The 18,059-nt window shown below is 40.4% G+C and overlaps 1 protein-coding gene across 1 annotated transcript in view; it reads right to left on the bottom strand.

The window, feature by feature from the left end:
* The window catches only part of ADAMTS20 (ADAM metallopeptidase with thrombospondin type 1 motif 20), a 100,832-nt gene extending 83,942 nt beyond the window's left edge, over positions 1–16,890 (bottom strand). Inside the window, exons 1-3 of the mRNA XM_086609827.1 lie at positions 16,800–16,890; positions 16,090–16,436; positions 2,610–2,772 (exon numbers count right to left, since the gene is read on the bottom strand). Of these exons, the coding sequence (XP_086465953.1) occupies positions 2,610–2,772; positions 16,090–16,436; positions 16,800–16,890 (601 nt within the window). The remainder of the gene's footprint in view (positions 1–2,609; positions 2,773–16,089; positions 16,437–16,799) is intronic.
* Between the last annotated feature and the right edge of the window lie 1,169 nt (positions 16,891–18,059).

Here is an 18,059-nt window from a genome sequence, read left to right on the forward strand (position 1 = left end):
GGTTCATGAGTACCTACATATACTAGATGTCTTCAGACTGAGTTTGATGCACTGAAGAGAACTGGTAGAAGCAATCTCATATGCACGTTATCTTTACTAGGTCACAGAAGGTGTCTGAGATTTCAGAGTAATAGCAAAATGGGAAACAGCATCTACATTTAAAGTGAGAGCATAAAGACGACCTAAATTTATGGACCAGCCAAGACAAATTCAGTACCGGAACAAGTCAAATTAATTTTGTTTATAAACACTAGAAATCAATAAGTGGATGAGTAACAGCTATCATATTTATCAAAAACATATCATGGCAAACTCAGATGAGCTTCCCTGTATTAAGGAAACAGAATTTATGGATAGAGGAAACGCAGCAGATGTCCTATCTTGACTTCAATAAGGCAAGTACCATGGTTTCCAATTAATTTTTCATCAGCAAGTTTGTTTAGAAGAAACTAGTACAAAGTGAGGAAAAGATTAGTTAGTTTTAGATGTAATTATCATGGTACAATTTCAAACTAAAAAGATGTACTGAATGCTATGCCTCTCCATATCCTCTGTCAAGGTTCACTTACTAGAGAAAGACAAACTCTCATGATCACAAGTATTGCTAGATATACTCTGTTTCTCCTTGAAAGGTAGATGTGAAAAACCAGGGAATACAAGCATTAAAGGAGACAAATCTCTTCTTTAGAAGGACAGAAACATAGCAACATGAGATTGTTCTCCATGAACATTTCTGCAACTTTGTTCTCTCAAAAATGACAGTAATGCCTGGCTCACAATCTTTTGTAGTTGCTCCAATAAATGAAAAGGGGAAAAATGACCATATTCTTAATGCTTAGAGCCTTTTTCTCACACTAGGTTGCTTATATTAGAATTCTCATACACAATATAGAAAAAAACAAGCAACACAACAAACTGAAAGACCTCTTCTTTGGTTCCGTACGTATTATTCATCTTTTTAGAATCAGGAATAACAATGCTTGCTTGATTTTCAAACAAAGTACTAACTCCTTGTCCTGCAGTGACAACCAATTAATAGATTGATTCCTCGATTCCTATAGCTTCCTAGAACAGAGCTAAAGAAATACCTTTCACTAGAATTTGTTGAATGCAGGATAGTCATAACGGTTGCTTTCTGGCCTTAGTAACTACAGAAAAGCAGAATTCTCAACATATTGCTTCTGAGTATAAAATAAGTATTTTCCAAAATTAAAAACACTAGCCACTCAAGCTACACCACTATTTTTGCAATTTATACTTCTAACATCTGGATAGCTATTCCTTAAGAAAATAAAGTTGAAATTTTCTTTTTTCCTTTTCTTCAGAGTCATATTTATGCACTCAGCCTTGCTTAAATGTTCCTGAAGTGCAAGCACATTCAACATGCATAAATGCAGATTTCAATCTCATGAAAGGTGGAGAATTTCAATTAGACAGGATGTTTCTAAATGCCAAGTTGAACCAAATATAAGTTGCTTTTACCTACTGTGAATCTCTACCCATTTATGTTTTCTTTGAAGTCAAATAAGTGAAGGTTGCACGCTTCTATCAAAAGTGAAAAGAAAAGCATTTATTATGTCACTAGATTTCAAAAAAAAATGTTTCCAACATAATGAAAAATATTTTTTAAATGGCACTAGTATAATAGTAAAGGTTAAGAAGTGCATTGCTCAGGCAGGATTTTCAAAGGCTTCTACATCATTATATCCCAAAGCAGACGGTATCTCAGTGTTACAATGAGTCTATGGACACCCACAATTCCAAATAAATCCTCTCGAATCCTACTCTTTTGTCTAGTTTTTGTACTTTTATGGTAGCTGCAGGTGCCTTTCTCACATCATACTATTTCTTGACTACAAAGATGCATGCATAACTCTGAAAAACAACTACTCAAAGTTTTCTGCCCCATTGAAAAACATATTAGTTTAAAGCACAGTGCTTTCTACTCATTGCTTCATGGTATTAATAAAGCTTTTTTGTCTTTCATAATCACTTTCACTGCATACGTTTTCACTCTTAAGTAACTTTGCTTAATGATTAACCTATGTACTGTGAAGCTACGAAAGTGCAACCATTCACTTGTCACATATCCTAATAGTAAGCCTGTAAATTACTCCACTTACCTTTATTTTAAATAAAACTAAATATTATTAATATTTAGTATGAATAAATCATTAAAATACTCATCAGGAGAAAAAACTACATTAATGGGCAATATTAGATACTTCCATTACTAAAGAAGACACAGATGTCCCATATTATCTGCTAGACTTGCAATAAGTTATGTTTTCTGAATATAAGCAACAACTCCTGTGGATCTCCTTTTTAAATGTTTACATATGGGACAACATAGGAGTTAAAGTAAACCCACAGAGAAGTTCTTGCAATATCAGGATTTTTAATGATTTTTTACATGCACATTTTGTCCTACATTTGAATTAGCCACTGGCAGAAAAAAAGAAATGGCCAGCAAGCCTACATGAAAGAAATGCGTAGGTTCTAATGGAACAGTCTGGAGATAAATACTATTCATGAAAATTAAATTTTGCCTTTTTTAAAAATATCTGACATTTGAAAAAGTCACATAGAAATTTAAAGTAGGACTATACCTGAAGCTTCACAAGGTTTATGGGATTTCTGATACTTTTTTTTAGTTTCTTCATGCCTGTATATAAGATGTGGTTTGTTATGTTCATCTTCATGTTCACTTCCATCCGCTTTCATCAGAGGTTCTAAAAAATATTCACCATCATGTGCCTTAAAGGTGCCCATCTGAAAGTAAAACAAGTAATTGATTTATTTTCCACTAAAGATACCGATACAAAAATAGTTTTCATTGAAGCTAACTATAATGTTTTGAAATCACGTGAGACGCAGGAAACTTCAGTGGAAGCTAGTGACGGAAGCTTGAAGGTAAGGCAAAGGCAAGTTTGCTTTCAGAGACTTGTCACACCAGGATAACTCCTAACAGACTACTTTGCCTATTAACAATGCATCATAGGTAATCACTATACAGAATTAATGAAACACAGGAGATCATAAAAGTAGAGAACCTACGTATAACCACGCAGAACCAGCTGGGAACTGTGCAAAGGGGAGCAGAGGCCACCAAAAATTTTAAGATTTGTCTTGCCCAAATTCTAGACTGATGTGTTGTCTTCTGTCCTTTACACAATTTACATAATTTTGCCCATAGATGAGAACCTGATATTCTTTTTAAAGACTCTGAAATGAGTTCCAGGAATTCAAAGTTGACAGTTTCATTAATGCATTTTTCTCCTTGATTTTTTTACCCCTCCTCTCTATAGCAGACACACATGAGTAACTATGTAATGGGAACCAAAGGAACTTCATTACTAACAAAAGCACTGGCACATATACAAAGAAAAAGAACAAAAATTAAGCCCTGCCCCACCCCACAATCCATTCAATTATGAAATCCTAAACCAGAATCTCTTTTCTCTCTGCACTTAAATTCATATTTTCGTATGGCTTAAGTACCTTATTTTCAGGAAACTCTGAGGGGGGAAAACCATGTAAGAATTTCATCAAATTATTTTCAGACTTTCTGCCAATTAAGCACCTAGAGAGAACAGGTGCACTGCACCCCGTTAGCTGTTTTGCCATATTAGTGAGGCATGTTGACCAATAAGAGACTAGTGATAATCTACATAATATCATTTAAGAGATTAAGTGTTGACATCAACCTTGAAATTCAGAGTTATAGAGAGAGTAGCAGAGCAAGATATATGGGAAAAGAAGCAAGAACAGGGTTTTTTTTTTCAAGCAAATAATACAAATAGTCTTTTTAAATGTGCTGCTGACTGCCTTAGTGTCCAGGGTATAGCACAGGAATTAAAATATCCCCTTGAATTTGGGATCCTCTAGCAGTTACCAGGTTTCTATATTTAAAAGTCTGTTAGGCTTCAAGCATATGTCTGACTATCTGTAATCTTGCCTGATACATGGTGTACATATCATCCAAAATTACAGTTACTATAAATCCACTGTGGTTGGATCCTCTGCATCATCTTTGTAGCAGAATGAAAAAAGTCTCAGCTCCGTAGTATTCTCCTTCCAAGACGGTTTAAATTTAACTCACAGAAACACTTTTCCCCCTCAGTTTCATTTAAATTCTTTGCAAGTAGTCTTCATGCTGGATCCTTTCTATGTTCAGATCCTTTATATGTTCTCACATGCAGTGTTTCCAGGGCTTGTGGTTTGTAGAGGACAGCAGATGGAACATACTGAGAAGGCTATGTGCCTCCCTGGGAAGGGACTCACGAAAACAGATATGCCACAGCTTGTCAGTTAGGACTAAGTAGGTGCAACCTTCTGGGCAAAGTGACAGGGACAGACAAGAAGAGCCCAGCACTCAGGGACAAAGCAAGAACTGATGCTGAGACTCCTGTTGATGATTTTTTACCGAAATTACTGAAGTCTCAATTATCAAGACACGGTAAACTTGATCCCATGCTACTTGTGAACACTAACATGCTAACTAATTCTTTTCTCCTGACATATCTAGAAATAGCATTTATGGTAAGAGACATTCAAAAGATCTTATTTTAAATTTAAGCAAAAGCTTTACTGCTACTACTTTATTTCACATATACATTTTACTTACCTCCTAGTCCTTCTAATAGCTAGAGCAGATAGTCTGTATTTGTTTCTTCAATGGCTTTTCCAACTAACAGGCTTTCAGATTTTACAAAGATATTATTTCAGCTACAACAAACATATCAATTATGAGAATAATAGCGAAGAACTAACAAGGAAAGAGTTTGTGCTACATTTTAAACCAAACTCATCTTACAGATTATCAGACTTCCACTGGAAAAAGATGAAGTGCAAAAACAAGGCTATATTTTCCACCATTTCAGACTCAAAAAAAGTTTTTGGAATTTTCAAAGTGATCAAACTCACTTGTTCAGACTCCTGACCCCATATTTAGGATTCTTTTCCCTCTGATAGCACTTGGTTGTCTATCTAGGAATTCAAAACTATATTTATGCACCATTACCCCATCCAGTGTATTGGGAAGAGTGAAAATGAGGCATCATGACTGACCTAACTCAACCTAGAATTGCTGATACTCTGAAAGAGGTATTTCTGCCTTGCTCCTCCTCTAGATATGTGCTCCCACACTTCTTGGTCTACACACTAGCAATAGAAGTCATGTACACTATATACCAACTCCTCTGTGTAGTTAAAAATCTATGCCTCCTACCAGAGAGATATTTTAAAGATTTTTTCAACTGAAATAGCACAGACCCCCTGGAATGGAGAATCATTTTTCCTGGCAAAAAAACTCAACTTCATATCAGCAAGAGTTTACTGTAAAACCAAACCATCAAGTGACTCAGAATGGTGCTCCAAAGACTGCACATCAAGCTGAGCCTAACAATGAATACATAACATAAAACACCTGGCAACTTCTGTGGCTGAGCCTTCATTATTCTATAGTCTAAGTATCTCAATCAGAACTGATACGTGTATCTTAATTAAAATCCAGAATCCTGTGCTGAAAAAAAGACACAATGAAAACATCTGGGGAGAAGAAAAAAAGCCAAACAAACAACAAAAAACAGAAGGCAATTCTCCCTCTTTTAAAAGATACTCAGAAGTAGCAGTAAGTGTGCTCATCTTCACAGTAAATGATTAGAGAAACTACATAGAAAGCAAAACAATGAAATCTCTTTCATTATACCCAAGAAAATACAAAACACACCATAAACTTGTAACCCAAAAAGTTAGGACAGACAGCTGAAGGGGAAGAATCCTATATTATGTTTCATGACCTCAGAATTTTTCTTAGCTTTTTGTTTTAAATCAAAAGATTTATACAAGAAGGCACAACAGTATCCTTAAGACTGGAGATTCCACCTTTCCAGACACTTGGGCTAACTACTTCAGAAAATCAGGGCCAGGATTCCTCTCACTCGCTTACTCTCTGGCCCACTGATTATTGCACAGTACCCCAGGATCAACCGTCTTTTTAGATATGGAAGAAATAACTAATCAAAAATCTATAATGCAACAAACTTTCATTCTTTCCTCAACGAATTCTCTCCTCTTCAACTATGTATAGATAAATATGTAATTATTACCTCTGACTAGTTAGGAACACCTCTCACCAGTAGTCTATGATAAATTTTTTACACTTCCCCTTTCCAAGTTGAGAAGAACTCATTGTATTGTATGCGAGAAAAAACACAGGATAAGAAATTAAAACAGCTCTATTTTAAGAAAGACATTTTTCATTTAAAACCCCAGCTTAAAGGTACCAATCCCAATCCTTTAAATTCTCTATAAGACTAAAGCTGGATTTTCATTAGCTACACACAGTTATCTCTTCATTTTCCTAACACATAGGTCTACAAAAATTCAGTCATCAGCTATACTGTCTGTTTTGTAGTCCTTCATTCATGAAAGGGATACTTAATTTGGTGACAGACACTGCTGATACACATGGAGCTATCATCATGAGTTAGGCACACAAGGAAAAGGTCTGAGAGATCCAAATAAAAAATAGTTTTGATAAAACCAAATAAACCAAAGTCATTTAGATGTACAGAGGCAGGTTGCCGAAACAGGAGCCCAAACATTTGGAGGAAATGAAATCAGAAATGAACTGGATTTACTTATCATCTACAGATGCCTCTCAAATCACATAACAAGAAATCTGCCTGAAACATTCTATTTCTGTTCTCAGATAAAGAGGTAAAAGTACATTTAAAAGATCTCTTCGGTAGAAGTAGAGTACAAAATTGAAAACAGTCTCTTGCACATCATAAATAAGGGGTCCAAAGAGGGACTGCTACCCCTATGAATATACATAGATTTGAGGAAATTTATGAGAAAAACCACATGAGAAAGATAATTTATTTCTTGGATTTAAAATACTCTGCATGAGTTAGACACTTTATATTAAATCAAGGTTCAATGGATCAATGCAGCTACTCACTATATATGGTATGCCTCAGTCGTTTAAAGTATAGTCTTTATCAATGCATTTGCTCTATTCCAAGAGCAACAGAAATAAATATTACAGAACTTATGGTTAAAGTATGTACCATGCCCATATACAAATTACAGCCTTGTATATAATGGCAACTTCATAGAACACATGGAAAACATAAGGGATATATAGCAGGTTTCAGAAACGTGGAATTAATCTTAATATGTCCAACAGCAAAATTGGAAAGGTTTCAGAAAAATGCTAAAAGAACAACTTAAGTTCTGGAAAACATGACTTTAAACTGGCAGACTCCCTCCCAGGTAAGTTCTGCTCCTATAATCAAGTATTTTTCATGCCCTCATAGTATGGCTTCTTAAATCCAAAAACCTCCAAGTAGTTTACAGCAAGAGTACTTTCATGGTCAAAGTAAATTACAAAATCCCTTCCTTTTATATTATTCTCTTCCCTCCTCCTCCTTGTGTTAATTCAAAGCTCTACTGAATCATGTGAGAAGCCCTTCACCCTTTTCTTCCTGCTCCACTGTTACAATGTTTTCTAACGAAAGACTTAAGCTTAGCTTAATTAGCTCACTGAAGAAAAAAGTATTAGAGGTTATCTGATCACAGTACACAGCCAGCATCTGGAAAAAAATAATTCTACTGTAAGATAATTCAGCTAGAAACACAACAAGAGGTAGTGGTTGCAAGCTAATGTATTAAAACTAGAGCTAATACAACAGAAATGAGAAAGCAGTAATAAAATAGTAACCAATACACTAGTAATAAAATAATAAATAATACACCAGCTGAGCAACAGGGAAGAAATATCTAGCAATGAGTAAGTGTTTTCTGGTGGAATATCTTTTTAGAAGTGACTGAAAGAAACATATTTCAAATTCTTGGAGAGAAATAGAATAAGATGCTAAAAACTTATTATAGGGAAAAAAAATCTTTCAAGTTTAGCTGTTAAGTAGAGCTATGCTCTTAACTACATCTCCCTACAAATTCTGTGATGTTAAAATTTCATAAGCAGATAGAAATCACACCTTTAGCACAGTTAATCACACCTTGAACAGAAGTAACAAGGCACCCACCTATGCTCAGAATTGTCCTGGTCTGGAAAAGCACCTAATCACTGATTAAATAAAATTACATAATTCCAGACTGAAATTTAAATTCTGTGTAAACTCCTACAGGGATCTTAACTATTTTAATGTTTAGATCACATCTGATCTAACCATGCTGACAACCGTAGCACTGGATCCAGCGTCCTTACTGCCAAGTTACACAACATACACAAAAAGGTATTTCCATTTTGCATAATGCATAGGGGAAAGAATATTCTTGCAGAAAGTGTAAATCCTGGCTCTAGGTATCCTGAACATCACTTTGTAAGGCTCTTCTAAGCATGAAAGTCTGGCTGAAGCCTGCTAAAAATGCTATTCCAGGAGTTTCTAAAATACAACTTGTAACAACAACAGTCTCCCTAAATAGCAGAGAACTTCAGAGAATGCTACAGTAACAGTCTCAAAGATAGCTGGAAAGAGCAGGATCATGGCAATTAAAAAGGTTCATTGGAATGGAGGGAAAAGAGAGAGGCCATTTATTTATTTTTAACTTTATATACAATTCACAGTGAACAAGCTAGACAAGTCAACTAAAAATTATGCATAGCAACTTTTGTCATAGATATATACATGCAGATTTCACTATGGAAAAGCAGCTATTCTGCAATACCTGTTGAAACTGGCGAAACAAAATGTATATACACATGAAGAGGCTTTATTGTTTAGTTGGGTTTTGAGGGGAGAAGTTGTCTTCCACTTTTGGTTTTTTGGGGTTTGTTTTTAACACATAAAAAAATCATCAAGCTAAGTGTTCCCATAGAGCACAGACCAATATGCTTCATATTGAAGGAAACTCCAGCATATAAGCTTGTCTGTCCCAGTAAACATCAAGCAAATTTACACTTGCAACTTATCTCTGTTTAAAAAGAACTTCCTAGCTTTGATGTATTTAAGTACATGCAGAACTACCTTTTTCTCTCACTGGGAAATGAGTAACTCCAAAAAGTCCTTTTGACCTCAATATCCACCATCAGGCAATTATCACTCAAGTACACACAAGGTCTGGCTTGATTTTCACCTCTTTTGGTCACCCACACAGGAAGTTACCTTGAGTACTTTTGTCAATATGTGTACATGCGAAGGTATGACCTGTTCTCAGTGTCTGACTTTGCTACCATAATCTTGCCATTTTCTACATGAGGGTATGTCTGAAAAAGAATGACAACTGAGACTATTGCAGATACGTTATCTCATGTGGGAAGTCTATCTGTTCCCCAAGAGTACAAAGTTTGCTGAGATCCATGACAGCTAACTGCTGACTGCCACCAGGGCTGAAAGCGTTAAGACAAAAAAAAAGCCAAAAATAAAAGCTGTTTTGCACACCATGTCAGTCACTTAGCTCACGTAGTGACAGTAAATGGCCATATGTTGTGTCCTCTCCCAACACCTCTATCGCTTATCTTCATGCACAGCAACTTCTGTGTACTTCCTGGAAGTTTAATGAACATGTGCATATATATATATATAAAATATATATGCACATTTTTACATATATATATGTAAGTAAAATCCAACCTCCTACGGCTGCCCATAGCTTTCCAGCAAATTCATCCATGTCGCATAAACCCAAAATGATGAAAAGAGATTGTGGATCTCCTATAAAGGCAGTAGTTAAGAACAGCCTGCAGCCATCAGAACAATGGATCTGGCAAGTAGAATGTGCTCAAACAGCTGCCAGGGAAAGAGGCTACCAGACACAGGATGTGGGCAAAAGGCAGGCCAGTGATGTCTAAGCATCCTGGACATAAAACATTAAACAGACTGGGCCATTCCTACATAAAGGACAATTCATGCAGAATTGCTGGTAAAAAGGTAGACACGTATTCAGATCCTATTGTTTCTGACAGACGTTTTTCTGTGACAGACCTCAGCTGCACAATTCGCAACCTCATGTATTTTTTCTCAGTTTACAATTGCAGTTATCACCTGTATTTGCTGATCTGTGCTGTAAAAGCACATGTGTAAAAGCATAGCATCTGCAGAGATATTTTCAGGAAAAGCAGAGATGTAAAAGTTTGGGGATAATGTACTGGGGATGCTTCAGGTATTTTGTAACAGTACCTGGGGGGACCTCTGTTTTACAATTTTATAACAAAGTGTGAGATGAATAGTGATTCTGCCAAGGCAAGCAGGCAGATATTGATTGGGACCAGGATTCAAGTAAATTCAAGTGTTATGGTCTACTCTCAGGTGTACGTGAAAAAGACATCTAGTGTCTACAAAGCTAAAAAGAGATGAGAGAGCAATAGTACGAGATATGTGCCATTCATCCTGCAAAGCAAGACTAGGAAGAATTCAGGCAACTGCAGCCATTAAAAAAAACTGTTGTTGAAAAATGCTAGGTCAAGTGTCACAGAAGTGGAAATATTTTAAAATTCATCCTGCTTACAAAAACATGTATTAGGTAAAAGTTAACCAGAAAACAAACCAAAGTAAATGAGATAAAAATTGTAAAAGAAATTAAGCCACGAGCAAAGAAAAAATAATCAGAGAAGAAAGCAGTAAAAAGGGAAAAATCAAATTAAAAATTTAAATGAAGCAATCAAGTACAAAAATTTTTATCTAGATCTTTTCAATGTCAAGAAGGTAGAGTTTGGTCTACTTTCTGATGCTTTTTTTTGTTCTGTTTAGATATAAAAACAACAGTCAAAAAAACCCAAACATCATAACATTTTATCTTCTACTTGCAAAGTCAGTCCTTGTACTTGAAAACATTTTTTGCTCATGAGAGATAGAACAAATGCAAAGGGTTATAAAGTAAGCACTGAAATTTGACTGTTGTATTGCAGAGATTCAGGGCTAGAGACTCACCTTGTACACCTATATGACAAGTGAAAACAGAACTATTAAGTGGAAGTCATCACATCAGCCAGTCAGCAACAATGAGACTTGGTTTGTACAAAGAAGAACTGATTGCCTTGAGTTTACATTTTAATTACATTAAGACAAAAATCTATACAAATTAGTATGTGGCTTATGGATGTTCACTGGTTTATAAATGTGACCTGAATGCTGAAAACTATTCTGCCTTTCAGATTTAGAAGGTAACTTTTTTGAAGTGACAGCTAGTAAGTTAAAGCATTAAGTTATGTCAAGGTAAACATATCTTCCAGTTACAAGTGTTAAAGCTTTCTTTGGAAAACCAATGTAGTTTTTAACTCATAGAAGTTATTAGTACTAAGCAGCACAAAACTGGGGAGCAAGTATGTGGAGCTTGTTATCCGCACGAGATCTGCACAAGAAACTAGAGGCCGGCCATGCTAGCACTAGCTTCTAGCAAGTTTGGGGGTTTTCTTTGTTTAGTTGTTTTTTTTAAACCAAACGATTAAAAACTACATTTCATTAAAATAAATTCCAGGACTGCCTACTTCTCCTGAAAAGAAACGACTGCACTCATACATAGTAGCAGACAGAATTTTCATAGAGTCGTAGAATGGTTAGGGTTGGAAGGGACCTCAAAGATCATCTAGTTCCAACCCCCGTGCCACAGGCAGGAAAACCCTCCACTACACCAGGTTGCCCAAAGCCTCATCCAACCTGGCCTTGAACACTTCCAGGGATGGGGCATCCACAACTTCTCTGGGCAACCTGTTCCACTGCCTCACCACCCTCTGAGTGAAAAATTTCTTCCTTATATCTAATCTAAATCTGCCCTCTTTCAGTTTAAAGCCATTGCCCCTTGTCCTATCACTACACACCCTTGTAAAAATATTTTCTCTAAATCTTTCACAAAGGTGATCCACTGACCCATATTAGTAAAAAACTAAACACAACCTCTTGTACTGAAGGAACTCTGAAGATCCATGCTTAGGTTCATAATCCTGCCATCCTCCAGACAAAAGTGAGCCTGATGTGTAGTAAAGGAGTGTTACCAAGGGGCTTCCTTGAGCTCTGAAGGAAGGAATTTGTCACGTAGACCTTGTTACACTCCAGAAGCTACATTAGAACAAATCAGTCCTGCTTTCCTGGCCTGCAGAAAGCTGATAGGTAGCAAATTCATGCAAAAAGAGATTCACGTGCACTTTCCTACTCCTAACTTTTGCCAGTCAGTGAGCACGTGAAATTGCTCTATGTACCAGAGACTATACACCCAAAAAGATGCACGTTTCCTCCTTTCTTACCTTTCCCTCTCTCACAGTAGAGTCACATAAAACACCTTTGTCACTTAGGCGTTCTCCCAGCCCACAAAAACTAATTTTAACTACCCTCAGTCAACACATTCCTGACCTCCCCGAAAGAATACCAGGCTTCTCAAAGGACTAAACAAACTGTTTTTATAGTATTCATTCAGGATTAAGACAAATCAAAATAAAGCTCCTTTCTTCAGACAGGGGCCTGCTAGGAATTGAAGGCTCATTCTAGTTATAAATGGTGATAACTCCCTCATTTTGAGATGCTTTATCCACTGGTATTTGTATTTGTCAATAAACTTGTAAGCCATATGTTCTCAAAAGTTAACTGCTTTTTTTTTTTACTTCTTTGATTTTGCTGTCTGGTTAATGTTTGAGAGGTCTCTAGTCTACATGCATCCAGAGACATCCTCAGGAGATCTCGTTTTCCATGTTTGTAGGAAGCTCTAATTGACCACTGCAGTAAAAGTAAAAAAGATATAGAACTTAGGAAAATAAAGTGAAATAAACTGTTAAATTTCAAGTTACTCTAAAGATGCAAGAAATATGTCTGTATGCGATCAGATGTTCTACTAGGCACCCAGGCCATCACTCCAAATGACCTTCTGCCTTTGACGGCATCCCAACCTTCCCTAATTACACACTCCCTCCTTGCAATTACCACAGACTCCCCGCTGACCTTCTAACCTCCCTTTGCCATTTGCATCCCTGAACTCAGGGCATGCTCTGAAATGTAACACAACAAAACTCCATACAGGGTGTCAGGAGCCATTAAGCAATGCTCCATGGGTACTCTGGGTTGTACGTGCTCTTGGCACACTCAGAAAAAAGCTTAACTGAGGGTGGAATGGGAAAGCAGAGCTTAAGGGGGAGAACACACTCAACTTGAGAATGCAAAAAAAGAAAATAAGGAACTTGGGAAGCAGGAGTAAAGCTGTGAATGAAGGCAGCAAAGAGCTTACAAGATAAAGTGAACTCAAGTATCTGGTTTAACTTCAGATCACTCAGGTACATCTTCAAAGCAATTTTTAAAATTCCATTGTTAGATTTCCTGTACCTTTTTGTCTAAATCCACGTCCTTTTTTCCTCCCTAGCTTTTACAGCACTGGTCTACAGCAATTGCCCTACATATGCAAAGCTGAAAGATAAAATTATACTTAATAATTCAAGGCAATCTCTTCTATTTTAATTTCCATACACCAAGCTCAAGTTCAGCATTGAAAAAATTGGATCCTACAAAGAGGAGGTATCTTACTTAAAATAAATATAATACAGGGCTACTGAGTCACTGGTCTAGTTTCTACTGTTTTGCTCACAAAAATAGTACCTTACCTCAGCAGCAGTCCCACTTAAACATTTGCATGTATTCATGAAGCATGGTACTGTTCAATAAAAGAGCAATAACTTACTAGCGTATTTTTGCAGATACATTTCTTGAATGCACAAAGCTATGAAATTTTAAAAACCTTGAGAAAAAAAAAATCATTTTACTAACTTTTGAGGGTAGCTCCACCTGGAAGCGGGAAATGTATTCAGGGAGGACAAGATCTCACAGGAAAATTCCACCTGGCCTCTATTTCCCTCCTTTCACATCCATTCTTCTCTCAACTCTAAAAAAAGTTGTCTCCCACGGCAGTCACATGAAGAGTGTAGCACTTACTTTGAATCCATGACAATGAGGAAGAAGATTAGGCTGAAGGCTCCGAGTCAGGTTGGAGGATACTCTGTACAGATACAGGCAACCAGCTGGCCTTGACTGCCTCTTCATCCCCACACAATCCCTCCCTGGGGAACTACACGCATATCCCGCAAAAACTGCACTAGCACCCATGCAAGGCTCTGCTTCCCCTACTGAAAACCTCACCAGCTTCATTAGTGAGGGGAAAGCAGCTACAATGCTGGGTACGTTACATACTGTCTGCAAGGCTGCGTCTGCCTGGGCAGAAGGGGAAAGGAGCAGCAAGAGAAGGTCTCGAGAACACCAGGGCAGCAAGGCCTTTGCTGGTGGCCGAGACTAGGCAACTTGTCAGCCAGGCAATGACAGAGGACATGAAATCCAGCTGGAAGCTGCAGCAGAAGTTCACAAGGCTCATCCAGAAGAGCTAACGGCTCAATTTAAAGGCACTCAAGGATTTCCAAGTGGAAGTATACATCATGTAGACTGTGACATACCAGCAAAGGAGAGAGAGAGAGAGAAAGAATATTACAGAGAAGAAATTACAGAGGAGGGTCTTGTGCTGAAGAGTTTGAGAACTGCAAAACAGTAGGTAGTTGAGACAACTTTTCAGTACCGTAGGTGCATGTCTTTCAGAAAAATTATTTTCAGCACACATGGTCCCTTCAAGCAGCGATGGTTTGCAGGGACAGAATTAAAACAGGCAACAAAAGTTATGAAAAAGAGAAGGCTTTAAAACCTTCTCATATTTATTCCATATAGAGTATGACACTATTCTCAACACCATGGTATATAAGCATCTACTAGAACATGAAACATGAGGAAAAAAAATATGTATTTGTGATGTTTCCTCTTTCCTGCTCCCTCTGTGAGTTAGCAGTGCAACATACCGGGAGGTTTGGTATAGGTTTGAACTGGGTTTTGTATAATGCAGACAAGAACCAATGACAGCCATTTGTAAAGGACAATATATAGGCAAAACTTTGATGAATATAGAATTAATCTTTTTGAATGCTTGCTTCTCCAGTAATTTCCAAGGACTAGCCCAAGTCCACAGGCCTCAATCCAAAAACAAGGTACTATATATCCACATGTCCAAGAATAAGCACTGGACAACAGAGGTGTCTCTCTCAAGTACCAATTATTTCTGATCCTCTTTTCCATCATGTGTACCACCTTTCAATACGCGTTACAGCCTCCTGCATGCATCCAGCCATCTCCATTCTGTTTTCTATAGGCTACTAGAAAGAGACTAGAATACAAAGCTGGATTTTTTTAATTTCCCAAAACTAAAAGTCTTGCACCTTTACTCTCCTGAGTGATTGCAAAAAACATGAAACAACATCAACTTAAATTCACAGTAATATTTACAACATCATCCTTTTACAGTGTGCATGTCACACATACTTGTCCTCAGCAATTCAGTAAACAGTGAGGTAGTAAAGCACTAGGCCTCAGTCTTCCTGTTTCTAGACACAAAACTATAAAATTTAGCAACACAGTACAACAGCTGTGTAATACTATTTCTTCATTATCACTTTGGAAGACAAGGAGTGCTATCAAGGGATAAGTAAAGAATGTATATCAAAGGAGTTTTGATTGCTTTGCTCAATTCAGTCCTTTAGAAGTGTTTTATAGACACATTCCCACTGAAGTTAGTAGGAAGCTCTATGATCCACTTATAACAGAAACATGATTAGAGAGGACTGCTGCATACCTATTAGAACATGACACACCTCTGCAGCATTGCTGAAAGCAGAGGAACAAAAATATCAACACCAGTTCTTCTCTCATCATCTCAAGCACCATTATTCCTCACTCATAACCATATAGTATCTACAAAGCTACTAACACGTAAGTGACGCTGACTAACAGCATCACTTTATCAAAACAATAGCTTACTGTGTTTCTGAAGCATGCTTTTTCCTCCGTTACAATGCTCTGGGTGTCAGGAGTTACATCAACCAATTCTATTACAGGCCAGCAATAGATCCTTTGAAAGCAACATTTGTATATCCCGCCAAAAAAGTATCATCATGACCGCAAACTGCCGATGCCAAGACATTTCATGACCAATTACTTGGAATGATGCCTGAGAATTTCCAGCTCAGCTCAGCGGCAAAGGCATCCCACTACATGTCTTTCAGGGAGGAGGAGAATATGAATGGAGACAGGAGGCAGTAACCAACATGCTTACCAAGCCACCGCAGACGCTGAAGACAGCCATGTGCATCTCCTGTGCATTGACATGCCCACGGTAGAAGCAGTGGCGCAAATCAGGGGAGGACTGCTTCTGCGGGGCCCCTACGTGCACCTCAGTGTACTGAGCAGCAACGAAGCCGGCATCAGCACTCAGGTTGAGCTGGAAGACCTGCCCGTACGCACTGAGCCGGTAATGCGTTCGGAAAGCAGCGGGCTCCAGCGGTGCCTCCAAGCTCCTTTTCCTCCTGCTGAAGTGACGCGTGTGAGGGAAGACTTCTCCAAATTCATTCACTCGGACAGGTGTGACGATTTCATAGGAGGAGAGCTGCCTCACTAAGGTCTCTGCAACAGAAAGCAAGAGGCTCAGCCTGATGCAGCCGCACAGAAGCGCCCTCCGCTCGCACCCACACAGCCCCTGACACGGCACTCCTTGCGCTCGCCGGGGCCCAGTGAGTGACAGGAGGGCAGCTGCGGGCCTGTGCCCACCGTGCCCGGCGAGACCCCACTCCGGCCGCCCCGCAGCCCCGTCCCACGCAGCAGCCGCCGGCCACCTCCAGGGACGCGCCCCCTCAACGCTTCCCGGGAGGAAACGCTCCCTCCTCCCCGCCCGCGGCCAGGGCAGCGTCGGCTGCCCCGCAGGGCACAGCGCCCGCCGCAGGGCCGGGACCCGCGGGGCAGCCGCCGCCTTTGTCGCCGCTTGTTTACCTTGTCCCGGGTGGAAGCGGACTCCCCGCGCCTCGGTGACGAGCAGCGAGAGGGAGCACAGCAGACCCGCCAGCCACCTCGCCACCCGCATGGCTCGCTCCGCGGCGGGCGTGCCCGCAGCGCCCCCGGGCCGCCGCCTCAGCAGCCGCCGGCCGCCGGGGCCGACCCCGCACCGCGCGGCTCCTCCATGCTCCCCGCCACCCTCCTCGCTGCCCCGCCGGCTCCGCGCTCCCCTCGCTCGCCCGCTCCCGCGGGAAGCTGCCCCACGATCGCGCTGCCTCTCCTCCCGGCCCCTCGCCTCCGCTCCCCCAGCTCGCTCTCCGCCGCCGGGGTGGGCGAGGGCGGCCCTTCCCGGCCCTTCCTCCGCCTCCCTTGCTCCTGCCCCTGCCCCTGCCCCCGCCGGGAGGCGAGGAGATGCCCGGCCGCCTTCAGGCGGCGGCCATCCCCGCACCCGCACTTCAAAGCGGGCCCCGCGGCCCGGCCCGCCCCCGGGGCAGGAGCCGCCCAATGGCAGGGGGCAGCCCCCGCGCGCGGCCGCCGCCCGGCGCCTCCCCCTCGCGCGCCGCCCGCGCGGGCCGGACCCTCCGCGCCCCGGGGCGGGTCGCGGCGCCCCGTCCCGCCGCTCCCGCCGCCCCTCACGCCGCCTTAGAGCCCGAGAGACGTGTCGGTGAAGGAAAAAAGGACTTCTGAGAAGCCCGGCAACGCCGAGTTCACCCCGAGAAGGGCAAAGGCAGCGCCAGGAAGTTCGGGGGTGTCCCCTCAAGTTCGCCGATCTGCGGGGCACCCCACCGATCACCTTCCGCTGCACGTCAGCTCCAGGGTGAAGATGTTTCCACACCCGGCTTCGAAGGAACGAGATCTCAGGGCAGAGTCTGGCACCACAGTGTTGACAGACTGGACTTATTTTCCTTCACCATCGGGTCCCTCGTTTAAATCATTCGGTCCAGGCAAAGGCTTCCTAAAACTGCTTGCACCAGCATCCAGGGAGCCCGGCATCCCTTAACACGGAGCCTGTGGGTTATCAGCCTTACTGGAAACAGGTTGTTAGGAGGCCGTACTCTGGCAATCGCTGTATGAGTGCAATGGTTCCTTTTCAGGAAAAGTCGTCACTTCTGGAATTTGTTTTAGTGAAATATGATTTTTAGTCTTTTGATCCTCAAATCTTAGTTTTTATAGCTGTGGTTAAACCTACATCTGAGGGGGAGGGAGGAATCTAGCTTTGAACTAGAAATTCCCCAGGCTGGAGAATCCATTTATTGA

The sequence above is a fragment of the Tauraco erythrolophus genome, chromosome 4, assembly GCF_009769465.1.
Source record: "Tauraco erythrolophus isolate bTauEry1 chromosome 4, bTauEry1.pri, whole genome shotgun sequence".
Classification (NCBI taxonomy): Eukaryota; Metazoa; Chordata; class Aves; order Musophagiformes; family Musophagidae; genus Tauraco; species Tauraco erythrolophus.